The sequence below is a fragment of the Vicugna pacos genome, chromosome 16 (assembly GCF_048564905.1).
Source record: "Vicugna pacos chromosome 16, VicPac4, whole genome shotgun sequence".
Classification (NCBI taxonomy): Eukaryota; Metazoa; Chordata; class Mammalia; order Artiodactyla; family Camelidae; genus Vicugna; species Vicugna pacos.
The window spans coordinates 2627042-2640925 of NC_133002.1; the positions used below are offsets into that span (position 1 = coordinate 2627042).

The window sequence follows — 13884 nt, forward strand, 5'->3', positions numbered from 1 at the left end:
GAAATGCTCTCCAAACATTTCTACTATTATACAATGCATCCAGTGAAATCTTTGAAAAAATGTTTTAACCATTTAGACAAGTGGTTAGGAATTCAGATCCCAGAGCCAGAATGCCTGGTTTTGGAGCCTAGCTCCAAAATATTAATAGCTGTATAAATCTGAGCAAGGTTAGTCTCTGCTGGCCTCAGTTTCTGCATCCTGTAAGAAGAGGGGTGCTAATAATACCCACCTAATATGTTTGTCGTGAGGAACGAATGAGTTAATACGCATAAATCACTCAAAGGAGCACTGGCATACAGTAAGCGGTCAATAAATAAATAGCTAACAATGCTACTATTTTAGCTAAGGAAATATATTTTCCAAACTTTATATTAGGATACCATGAATAGATTGAAGTCTTTGCACAGGTACAGTCATACTTACAGATGCAGTCTTAATAATAGGTTGAGCCTCCCATTTTCCAGAGAGAGACTCTCCAGAATGAATGAGAATCAGTTATAACATCACACCTTTGGATTAAACAGAGGATGACACTTACTGAGCACCCACCACGGTCCAGGCACAGTCCCAAGTGCTCTACATACATTGCCTTATTTAATCCAAACAACAACTGAATGACGTATTAACATTACTTTACAAAAATAAGGAAACTAAAGCTCAGAGATGATTAAAAAAATTTTGCTGAAAGTCACAAAGCTGGTAGTATCAGAAGCAATAGTCAAACTCCAAAGCACATGCTCTCTAATATATCATAATACTTCCCTAATTTTCCCTTCTTCCTAAAATGTAATATTTTAAATTTACTAGAACTCCACTTGCTGAATATATTTAAGGTGTCTTTATTATAAGGTGGCAACTTTTTCTTTTTCGGTCCACATTTTTCATACTTTGAGTATGCTAACAGAATTACTGAATAATCTCAGTCTGTAATCTTTGAAAGTAAATTGGCCTAAGGATTGTAGAAATTCATGGAAATGCTTCCCTATTTCTCCATTATCAACTGATTTTTAAAATATCAGAAGTTCATAAAGGTATACTAGAAATAAATATTTTCTTATTAGATTGTGTGCACTTTAAGGCATTATATTTTGCATGTGGAAGGAAAAAATTAAGATAATAGACAGAATTCTAGTTCAGATACAAATACAAGGGTTGATGTTTTCTGAATTACATGATTTTAACAATTCCACCGGTTTAAAAAGCCAGACATTACTAGGATGGCCACATAAAATTCAAGCTGTTGTCATTTCCAATATCCTTGGAGATTATTCAGATACACAATTAACATGCTTTGAATTTGAATTTGGTTTCCCAGGACATTTGAAAGCATAAATATCCTGGGAAATAAGTTAAATCCAAAAAGCAAAACACCAAGGAGAGGTCTGCAGGATTTGTCAAAAGTGAAAAAAACTGGGATCTTTTTCTAGAGTTTTAACAGCTAAGGAAAACTGAGCCCCCTAGTGGCAGGAAAAGGACTCAGTCAGGAGCTGCAGGTTTTCACCCGTCAGGGCACCGTAAGTGTTCTGCTACAAATAAAGCAATGAAAGGTATTAGCTTTTCTGATACTGCTATGATCTGACTCTATTGGTTACACATTTTGAATAGCTGTTAAAGTGTACTTTAAAATAAATTTCTTGGAGAAATAATGGTTACACATTTTGAATAGCTGTTAAAGTGTACTTTAAAATAAATTTCTTGGAGAAATAAAATAGAATATACAACAGAGAATATATTAATATATATTTGACAGCTGATTTGGTATCTAAGGAAACAGCAGCAAAACAGTGAATGTCCTTCTACATTCACTGTCCAGCTACAAATAGAAAGTAGAAAGGTACCTGCACGAAGGGAGGTCTTGAAAAGATAATCCACAAAGATTTCTCAATGGCTATTTCCTTACCAGTGCAGTCCTACTTCGTATAGTCAACAAAACAGAACAAAGCAAGGTATCAGTAAGCTTACGGAATATGAAAACCTAGCTATTAAAGTGCAACTGTGTGCTTAATACATGACAAATTAATCTAGTGTGTATTATATTATGAAAGCATTCTGAGAGGACTAACACTTAACACAACTGAGTTTATCACTATGTCCTAAGACACATTCATCTGCATAAAGATCTTCCAGTGTCTTCCTGAAGGCAGTGTTCACTTAAGGGCATTAAATTGCATGTAGAATAAAAACTGGAAATAATGAACAGAATTCTATTTCAGATCTAAGAGTTGATCACATTTTTAGAAACAATTCTAGTAATAAAGTAAAGCCAAGATTACTAAAACTTTATCAAAAGGTAAACATTTTCACTTCCACTACAGGTTAGGACAAGTTCATACACTTTATCCTACGGAGACAGTTCAAATCTTAATGAAAATGTTTTAGACCTAAATCTACTCCAGAATAGTACAGTGTCAACAGTGAGAAAATAACCAATATAAATACAAAAAAGGAAACACATACTAAAAGTAAATTTATTTCAAGGTGAGTTACTACAGCAACTCGAAACCCAGCAGCTCACTTATGGTGAGGTGAAGAAATGGCATTCTAGGCACACACCCCAAAGTGAAAGCAGAGCAGATCAGTGTGCGACCATGTCCACGGCAGCACTACGCACAACAGCCAAAAGGTGGTAGAGCCCAGTGTCCACCAACAGACGAACGGATAAACTACATGTGGTACATTCATATGGACATTTGTGGGAAATTATTCAGCAATAAAAAGGAAAGAAAATTTGACACATACCACAATATCAGTGACTCTTGAAATAAACTAATCATAAGTGGGACAAATAAATGATTCCTCTTAAATGAGGTCCCTAGAGCTATCAAATTCTTCGAGACAGAAAATAGAATGGTGGCTGCCAGAAGATGGAGGCGGGAAAGGTGAAGTTAGTGTTTAACGGGTAGTTTCAGGTGGAGGAAGATGAAGTAGTTCTGGAAATGAATGGATGGTGGTGATGCTAGCACAACACTGGGAACGTATTTAATGCCACAGGACTGTACACTTAAAAGTGATTAAAACGGTAAATTCTATGCTGTGTGTGTTTTACCTCACTAAAAAGAAAGGAAGATGTAATTGCGCTTTTGCTTAGTGTCTCCTTGCAGCTAAAGAGAACTTCCTGGTGTATCTGAGCCAAGTTCCTCTTTCAATAAGAACAAAATCAGGCCTTTTCAGAGAAGCTGACAATACAGGCTACCTGAGCACAATACTACCAGCATCAGAGGCTCTTCTAACTCGAGTCTTTGTTTAGGTACACTACGTAGGATTAGAAGCCTAAAGATCAAGTCTTTAAAATTTAAATGTACTTTCGAACAATAAGGCAATCCTTTTTGTCTGAGTCAACTTAGAAAAATTAAAAAATAATGATATAATGTATATTTTTCAATAAACAGATCATATGTACCTTGAGGGAAGGGTATGTCCTTTCAAATCACTTTATTCAGACTTTGAAGTGTCAATATCGAGGCTCATTTGAAAGACAGTTTTTAAAATATTTTATCCTTTATATGTAAATAGTGTTTTAAATTTTACAGTCTATTCACATACATTAATTCACTTACTCCCTGGCCCAAACTATTACTGCCATCGTATAGAAGGGGAAATTGAGGCTGAGTGGCATGAAATGATCCACGGGATGTCACACTGTCCATAGGATGATTAACTGCAAAGCTGAGACTAGAATTATTTCATTCATTCAATACATTATTAACTAAGGGCCCATTATAGCTAAGCAGCATGCTAGGTGTAAGGGGTTACAGAAATAAACTAGAGGTAGCCCCACTCCTCGGGGGCCCCAAACTGGACCTCCCACTCTGGCAGCTGGGGTACATTCTCTCTGCTTGAGCATCTTGAGTCAACAGACCAGGGCCAGTCCCACTGCCACCAGCAGCATAGAAGGGAAGGTCCCTCCACTCATCTCTGTCATCTACCCTATCTGGAAGTAACTCTGGGGAAGAGAAATATCAGGAAAGAGTCTGTCAAAAGTAAAATGAAACAAAAAGTCCCTCTTTGTAAGACAGGCAGACAGGCAGCAGAACACAGTGTGCCTGGATTTGTTCCCCAGCCCTGCCTCTGCCTACCCGTGCTTCAGTTTCTAATCGATAAAATGAGAATAATTACATTCCCTATCATATAAGGTTGTTGTAAGGTTTAAATGAATTAATATTTGGAAAGTACTCAGAATAGTACCTGGTCACAGTGATTGCTATACAAATTTTATTACTTAAAATATGAGACAAAGGGCAGCTACAAATTGCTAATCACTGCTTTCAGCTTAAAACTTGGAAAAAAAAAGGCAAAGTTGATTTTGAGTCAATTCCGCATTATTCGTCAAAGAAGAATAATTCCTCAATATAGGATTTCCTCAAAATACAAATATGAATATATTGATATTCTTATGTATGTTCAAATATATAGAGAATGAGTAAAATGAAAAGGTCTAAAATGAAGTTTTTTATTAAAAAGATAAATTACAGTAGCACACTGTGAAAACAGCATCAGAGGAAAAAATCGAATTCAAGACAGGGTAAGACTAAAGAGAGTCAACTAATATTGGATCTACAATAGTTTGTTTTTGAAGAAGTGATGAGTGGAAAAATGTAAGCAAGCTAGGCAAAGAAAACAGATGCTTCAAGAGAGGAATGACAAATGTCAGAAAGAATTCAGATGAGCCAATTCATGAGTCAGTCTAATAGCAGTTTTTCAGTCTTGAATGTTCGGCTTAACTAGAGAAAAATTTATCACGTATTACAAAATTCAAAATGTACTGGTTATACTATTTGAAGACCATATCCAAGTTTATTTCAACATAACTAATTTTTAAATGAAGTGGAGTACTGTTTTTTTTTAACGAAAATTTGATCCAAATCTTGACTCATATATTTCACTCGGAAGGGCTTCATTATTCCAAAATCAGTTACTTTATTAGGATTTAGAGAGTAGAATCTGGGGGTGATTATTATCCTGCCTCTGGGAATAATATTCTATTTAACTTTGGTAAAGTCATTTGCAAAGCTCTTCATAAACAGGTACCCACTGAATATTGGTTAAATTGCTCACTACTTTTTACTTCCTTTGCCTAAAATTTGGAGGAATTAAGTACTTGTACAGTATTTTTTTTTTTGGCACTTTGTTTTTTACAGCAGGTCTTTTGTATTTAACAACACAACTTTTTGTTTATATAGTACTTCAGAATGTTCAAAGCCGTCTTGCTTATATTATATCATAGAACTACTCTATATATTAGAAGTCAGCATGAAATTATGAGATTTCTTATTCTCATGACCTCAGCAACTTTAGTCATTTTAGTTACCCCTAGTAAAGTTTATTTGTTTATTTATTTTTGGAGGAGGTACTGGGGATTGAACCCAGGACCTCATGCATGCTAAGCACGTGCTCTACCACTTGAGCTATACCCTTCCTGCCCCCCAGGGGGATAATTATGTTTATTTACCTAGTAAAGAAGACAAATCAAAAACTCAGATAATACAAGATTCTGTTTCATGTGCATTATCTACTATCAAAACACTAGCAGCACTTAATTTGTTCTTTTAATGTCTCATTCCCAGTCCTTACCTTGAGCTCTTGGGAGGCAAATTTCAATTTAATCATTAAATTAATGAATTTATTTATAAACTTAAAACTAAGCTAACATAAAATATTTTTAAATAACATATATCTTAAATCATCATAATTTAACAAAGAGTATTTCTATAATGAATGAATAATATTAACTAATTATACTGTTTTCTGGTAAATAATATATAAGTAGTTCTCATAAAATTTAGAGCTAGGAGCTTCCAAGAGGATTGTTTGTAACTTGGAATACGTTTTCCCATAGAAACATCATCATACCTGCTAGTTTGGCTCCCAAGCCAGATTATAACCACCTGTCCCTTAACTGTGGGACTAACAGTAATACAGGACCTAGCCAACATATCTAATGTGTCCATAGGAAACTCTTTCCAAAATTCCAAATTGGAAGGCCAAGCATGTTTCTGTATCTCTCTAATGCAGTCCTTCTAAATTTCAACTCCCCAGGAGCTTTTGTGTCTAATAGTTTGAGGAGGGGAGTTTGAAGGGAGGTTAGGAAAAAGAAAAACATTTATTGGTAAAAAGAGGGGAAGCAGGGGTTTTGCCCAGTTGATGGGCTACAGAATGTAAAGCAAGTGTAAGAAAAGGTACACTCTTTATATACACACACACATATATATATATATTCTATGCACATATGGAACGCAGCCAAAATTATAATTTAGATAGAATTACCTAATTTGTTTATTAAAATACTGGATTAAACTCCTCAGTAAAAATCTGACCCTATTTGTTGCTATACGTAAGATATATAACTTATAACATGAAATCAATCATCTTCTATTTTTAAGATCACCCAGATATTTTTGTTCTTCAAAGAAATAGCTGAAAAAAAAGAAATAGGCCTCAATCTTTTTCTATGTAAAAAAGTTTTTTAAAAGTTCTTAAACTCTCTAATAGTCTAATGATTAGAAATGCTGTATCATTTTTACTCCATATAATTCCTTCTCCTTTTCCTTCTGATTTCCACCCACCAAAACGGAAGCAGCTCCAAAAATCTATAAAACCCAACCTAATTTACACATTGGTTTTATTGTTTTAGTATTGTTAAACACTTTGAGAAAATAAAGCAATCCCTTTTTACTGGCTAAATTTAGGTAGAATGCAATGAGCCATAATAAAAGAATATAGTTGTATGTTATCAGCTAGAAAATAGTGAGTACTGTTACAAATGGAACAGTTGCCAAATTTATAACTTTTAAAAGGCAGCAAATCATTTAACTCCCTCATCTAATTTACATTCTTTCCACTAATTTTAGCTTTTGATTTCCTCCTGCCTGGGAAAAATGGTCTAAGATAAAACTTCTAGAGATTGCTTCCAGATCTACTTATCTGAGAAAATTAATATGTCTGGAGTCTTAATTCACAGGGTAAAAGAATGCCCCATTTCCTCTCTTGCTGGTCTCTTCTGAAAGCCTTGACCCTTGAGTTGTTTCTGTTGACCTACTTCATCACTTTGTGTAAAGCATGCTACCTGAAAACACACACCACCTCTATGGTGTTTCTGCAAAACAGAAAACATGTTTGAACGAAATGGGAATGCTATTATTTTGCAAAAATGCACCCTCCCCCACAAAAAAGACATCCTTCAGCCACAAGAAGCTAAACAGATGGTCACTATCACAAGGATTCCCAGTTAGTGACTTGAGATCTACCAGCAGACCTTCAATGCCCTTGGCTGAGCTCTAGGTCAGCTGTCACTGTCAGGGTCTTCTCTCTGAGATTCCCAGTTCTTCACTGGCTGGGATTAACACAGCAGGGACTGCACTGTCAAACCACACCATCACATTTTTACTAAAAGAATATAACTTAAGTTTTAGGAGATGGTGACTATTCTCTTTCATTAAATTTCCTTACTGAGATACTAAAGTGATTTCATTATGAGGTAATCTCACCTATAAAATTAAAAAATAGAAAATACATAATATGTACAAAAATACTTTTTTGAAAACCAAAAACCTGCTACACCAAGAGCAGAGCTAGAGCAAGGTCTGGTGTACTGAGTTTTAATTTTATTACCAGGACACACTTTGAGGATACAAAAGTTTCACTAAAAAAATACACCTTTATGCACCAACAGAATTTTACAACCTTTAAGAACGTTAAGGAAATCTTTTATGTTGCTAAAAAAAATATACTCATGAGAAATCATTCATATTTCTTAGGTGAATATTTCCTATCTTTGTTTAGGCATACAGAAATGCATTAAATATATATATAAATGTTCATTATAAAGTATCTTAAGAGAAGCCACTGAACTTGAATCTCTCATACCTGTTGGATAGTAGGCTTGGGAGTACTGCGCGGAGGGTGTGTAGTTAGTATATTTTTGGGAGGAGCTGACCATTGTTTGAGGACCTTGCTGAACATGTACGGATGTGGCACTGGGCTGCAGGGTATAGGTGACCTCAGTGGGAAACCTCTGCAGTACAGAAAATGGAACCCCTTTATCTGAAAAAGTGGGAGACGTTTCCACTTGTCCTGAGTGCATTCCAAGAGAGTTCTGCCATGTTCTCGGAGGAATCGGGGTCCGATCTAAACCTTTCAGAGGGAAAGTACTGTGGTTGTGGGATGAAGTTGATACGTAGGAGTAAGGAGACAAACTATCTTGCCGGAACGACCGGTGGAATTGTCCTACAGCCACTGGTCCTGCATAAAAGAGGAAGAGCACATTTACCAATTTTATATTACACCACCTGACGTAGTAAACCAAAAGTCACAAAATACACACTGTTCTTCAACTGTGAATGTGCTGACTTCTCAGCCATTTTTAACACAACAGAAATGTATTGGTAAAAACAAATTCAGAATCCAGAATATGAGATTATACATACAATGCTGAAAAAGGAATCAAATTTTGTTGGGTTCTCTATACAACTGTCCTACGAGACAAAGTGGCTAAACTCTAACATTAAATCAAATGCTAAATGTCACCTTACCTTTCACCCAATTGACTGACCCAGATTTTTCCAATGCGTAAGCTACTTCCTAGAATTTTTAGAAATTCCATTCAGTCTTTCAAATCATTTAGGAACCTTATGAATAGGTACAAAAATAAGCACTCAACCATGTACATAATATAATTACGTATGGAAGAAATAAAAACTGTAACAGAAACAAAAAAGAAATTTAATATTCTTTGTTCTCTTTCCAGTTTTTTTATTTTAATAATAATCTTTGCAGAAAAGTCAGGCTTGAAAACTCTGACTCAGTACTCTTTTTCATTCCTTTACTCAATCAATCATTTTCCGTGGTCTTTTTTTCCTTCAGAGTATCTCTAGTCCTGTCCCTTCCTAGATATCAATGGTTCTCAAACATTAATTTACATTCGAATCACCTGGAGAGTTTGTTAAACATCCACGTACTCAGGCCAAGAGATTCCTGTATTTGCTTTTTCTTACCTAGCAAGGTAGAAAGAAATTAAAAAGTGGAGATGAGGAAGAGAAAGGGCAGTACTATGCAATGAGGAAAAGGAAGATATAAATGTCGCAAGCTGAACTTATTTTAAAGACTATGATTCTTTTCTTTTTCAGATTTATCACTCAAACATCAAAATTTACATTTAATCAACAGTCTTTGGGCATAGGGCCAAACCTTTTGTGAATACGAATCCACTGACGGAATTCCACATCATCTCTCTTGCATAAATTGCACCCATAACAGATCATATACAGGAATTTCAGTTTTAATTTCTTTACGTTGGACTAGCAACTTAAAGATCTTGTAATATGAATATAAAACCTTCTACATTTTTTGAGTTTTTTTCCCTGAACTTTGAAAGTTGTAGACTATAGTTCTTGAACATAAATAAAGCTAGCCTGACTTATTCGTCAGGAGGGCTTTATGTATTAAATTATGTGGTTCTCAAATTCCTTTCAGTTTGTTTTATTAAACTCATCTATAAAACAGAGGGAAAGTCTAATTTATGTGCTACTCATCTGTTAAAGATGGCACTCAAATACCTACTTTTCCAAGTACTTAAACTGTAAAACCATTCAACATGGTATAGATCTTTCACTCTAATGTTTCTATAGTGTTTAACTTCCTCTAAAGAATAAAGCATTAGGGAGTGCTCTTAACCACTTCTGGTTTGGCGCTGCTGATTCTAACTGATTTTTGCTCAAATAAACTCTTAAAATAAAATTTAATAAAGAATAAATCATTAATACTAAAAATAAACAAATACTACATACTTGTATACATAAACAATTCAGGAGCCTGGAAACTAAGAGCTCTAAATCTAATGGGAAAAAAAATCTTAGTTCAGAAGATTAAGTGTATTTAAATGATAAATCCATTTAATCTTAAAAACTACTTTTCCTTTGAAACACAAAAACAATTTTTACGCTACCTGACTAGCAATTCCACATATATACACACTTTGAACTAACACTGATGATTCTTTGTCTTAAGACCTAAAGAAACATTGTTTGCTCTTCACAATAGGTATTTCTGAGGTCCCAGCTACCTGCCACTTGATTTTCCCTTGGATGCTTCACATGCTAAAACATGATACTGCTATTGTGTGTGATAGCTTACTATTTCTTCTTCTACTCTCTTCAGGGTTAAGCTGTTGAGGAATTTTCAGACTGTCAAAACTTAAGCAGATAATTAAAGAACTCTACTTTCATTTCTCAAATTCTCATTTAGATCTGAATTAAAGTATAAATTCCACTTCTATTATGGTAAACTGAGTGATGGTCAAATATTTATATATTTCAGGTGCTGCTAACGTAAGGCCACTGTTAGAATCAGAAGACCATTCCTTTTGATTAGTTTGTTTTTTAAAAATAAATAACTAAAACAGGCTCATCTCTTACTTATTCTTTTGTTAAGAGTTACTTCATAGGGTTTTATGCTGATCAACTTTACAGAACATCACCTGCATGTCTTCAGAACATCTAAGATATATTTGGCAAAGTTTAAATCCAGAATCCTAGGAACCTAAGGCAGGCTGAATTTCTGTTCTTAAAAATTCTATTCCTTTTACGAAAGGCGATCTGAGCTAATCAATCCCCAAGAAAGAATTTGCCTCTTGCTTAAAAAAATAGTTGCCTCTTGAGAGCCTGTTATCCCCAGGCAGAAGCAGAGTATCTATTGCTCAGACTTGTTACTTAGAGAATTTTAACAAATATCATAAAATAAATTGCCACTAAAAACAAAATAACAAGAGCGGACAAACAAAAAAGGAAAAACACACGATCCTCACATTTCTTACAAAGTACATTTTCAAAAGGTGAACAAGACAGCTGGCTCAATGGATCTAGAGAAGAGAAAACTCGGTGCTAAAGCAGAGGATTCTACTTAGAGACAAGTATTCAAACCACAAGCTGCAGCAGAACGCAGCAAACAAAATGGAAGCTACAAAGCAGCAACACAGCCGGGCACAGAACCAAGGCAAGATTCAAGCAGAATAAAAATTAGGTGAGGAAAAAATAGAAGAGTCAAGGACTTAGAACATGGAATTAAAGCAAAACAAAGTTGGACCTGTATTTTTGAACTTAGAATTACATTTCACCCAAACCAGTTAACAAAATTCCCTAGTGAACCAAGTCTGTGGTGTAGACAATCCACACTTGATACACCTTCACCACATACCAACAGGCAGAATGGTAAACAACAGCAAATGCAGGAAAACTACAATAACTTAGGTTTGTATGGATTGATATATTATCTATACTGAAAAAGTATGAATTTATCTTTTTCAACAGATAATCTTTAAAATGCTGACCAACCAAGCTATACGTGAAGCAAATCAGATCCTAGATAGCCCCTGTATTTCTTTAACTAAAATGGACTCTATTCTTATAACAAATGGCTTTAAGATAGATGAGGGAAAAAAGAAAATCAGAGACGAGAAAAAAGTGAGCAAGTTGGTTTTTACGTTCGTATGCATGTATGTTCTTTCTCTGAAGTGGCTATCCTATTTTTCCCAAGAACACATTTTCCAGTCTTTCCTCCTTATGCCCACCAGATACACAATCTGAAAAACAAACATCCATGTCAGAGATTCTGCCAAAGGTATGCCACGGTATTGTCTCCACTGCCTTTCCCCATTCAGTTCCCCACCAAAATCAATGACCATCATTCGGAAGTGGCTTAATATTCCTTTAGAATTCCTTTGGAACATTCCTAGGCCACTGCTATTTTTCCAACTTGTTACTAGAACTCTAACCTAATCCCTTATCTTCTAAATTCCACATGAACAAAGAACTGTCTCATTCATAACCCTGGGCCTAGGTTAAATTGAACATAGTATTACTTTTATGTGTATATTTAAAATTTTTCCGTAACTGAAAAGCAACCCAGACACCTTTATGTGAAAAGTGTCAACAGGATGAAAATGTTTCTATTACTCTCCTAGTTGTAGGTAAAGAATGAATTCTCGTTATTATGGCCTGTTGCTTTCTTGGCCTGCTGCTTCATGACTCTTTAAGCAGCGAAAGGGAATACTGCCACCCTCACCTTCCTGGAAGAGGGGGAAGAGCAGCAGAAATTAAGTTTATAAAATAATTTTCTATCACACTTTTTTTTTTAAACTTTGAGTAAATACAAACTTACAAAAGTTTTTTGTTTTGAAAACTTAAAGATCAGAGCCAACAGTGAAAAATTCAAAGCCTGTAAATGTCAGCATTCTAAAATCCTTTTTCACTACAACTTGACAATGGTAAAGAAAATCGTGCCTTTATGTTTGTCTTAAGTTTGTCTCCCCATGACACCTTAAGCATCAGCTCTAAGCAGCTACAATGAAAGAGTTGTTTGACCAAGTCACTGTACATAGGGACAATATCTGGTAAACAACAGAATATGTTATTATATTTTCACTCTTAAGACATAAAAACAATGCCTGTCATTCTACACATTACTCCAGAACCTAAAATATGACTGATTGTCAGAACACTTCTTCTAAGATTACTTAGGTGTGTCAGTGGGTGGAAGACCACACATCTCCTTAAGGCCAAACTTCTACTCCAGGTATCCCGTTCACTTTCTCTTGGTTGGTATAAATGTTCTAAGTTTACTTTGCTTTGACCTGTTCCTTACTACCTTGACCTTCACCATATTCTCACCCTGTGCAGAACTCTGTTCTGCTTCCCATATGAGCAAAGGAGGCCCTTCAAGACCCAGTGTTTCAACAAAGGCCTCCTTCTTTTAGGTGTTCACCGTGGAGAGACTGGGCCTCGAGAAGGTTAATGGCTATGGAGGTTTGGAGCCCACGAGGGGTCCGGGAAGACTAAACACAGAGGCCGCCTGGCCGCTAGTGGACACAGAAAGGCCTCAATGCCTACGGGCTCTGTCCCGAGGAGGTGCTGGCGGGAAGGGGAGCCGCGCGAGTGGCTCCCGGGCGCATATCCCAGACCTCAAAGGTGAGGATGCGGACGTGCCCTCGGAAGTGGCGGTTGCCCCCCGACGGCTGTGCGCCCGCCGCCGCCCAGCGAGGACGGAGAAGGCAGGCCGGACGGGACTCACCGTGCGGCTCGGGCCGGGGCGTCTGCGGCTCCTGGTGCTGCAGCGGGGAGGTGGAGGCCGAGGCCGAGGCCGACGTGATGAGGAGCCTCTGGAAGCGGTTGGGCGGGCGGCAGGGCACCTCCAGGCCGGCCGCCAGCTTGGCCTTGTTGGCGCTGGTGAGCCTCTTGAGGTGCACGAGCAGCTGCGGCTGGTCGCGGCGGAAGTGCGGGCTGTGGAAGTGGTGCAGCGGCCCTTCGCCCGCCGGCCCGCCGCCGCCCGGCCCGCCCGGCACCACCTTGCGGAAGCCGTAGAGGTTGAGCTGGCGGATGAAGCTGGTGAAGTTGGCGGTTTTGAAGAGCTCGGGCTCGGCCCCAGCGCATCCGCCGCCCCCGCCGCCGCCGCCGCCGCCGCCGCCGCCGCCGCCGCCCCCGGCCCCGGCCCTAGGCGGGCTGAGCAGCTCGGCCTCGAAGAGCGGCTGGTCGATGAGCAGCCCCTCGCCGCGGCCGTCCCAGCGGATGGAGCGATACCGGGGGCTGTTCACCAGCCGCCACAGCTTGGCAGGGAAGTTGTTGGGGTTGATGGGGGTGGAGAGCAGCGCTTCCTCCATCGCCCCACCCGGGCCCTGGGCCTCGCCCCGCCGAGCCTGGCTCTCTCACCCCGTTCTCGATCCCCCCCGGCCTTCGCTTCGCCCTGCCCCCTCCTGCCAGCGCCGGGCCGCTGCGGATCCGGGAACGGTTGGCGCACGAGCCCCCGCGGCGCCCGCCGGCGCGGCCAATGGGGCCTCGAGTTCCCGCCGCATTGCCGGACGCGGCGCGAGCCTACCCGCCCCCCGGGCTCTGCGCGGCC

The 13884-nt window shown here is 38.3% G+C and overlaps 1 protein-coding gene across 2 annotated transcripts in view; it reads right to left on the reverse strand.

The window, feature by feature from the left end:
* The window catches only part of HSF5 (heat shock transcription factor 5), a 28845-nt gene extending 15152 nt beyond the window's left edge, over positions 1 to 13693 (reverse strand). Inside the window, exons 1-2 of one of the 2 annotated variants that reach the window (XM_072940207.1) lie at positions 13060 to 13693; positions 7864 to 8238 (exon numbers count right to left, since the gene is read on the reverse strand). In XM_072940207.1, the coding sequence (XP_072796308.1) occupies positions 7864 to 8238; positions 13060 to 13645 (961 nt within the window). In that variant the 5' untranslated portion in view covers positions 13646 to 13693. The remainder of the gene's footprint in view (positions 1 to 7863; positions 8239 to 13059) is intronic. The other variant, XM_072940208.1, reaches the window with a different exon arrangement.
* Between the last annotated feature and the right edge of the window lie 191 nt (positions 13694 to 13884).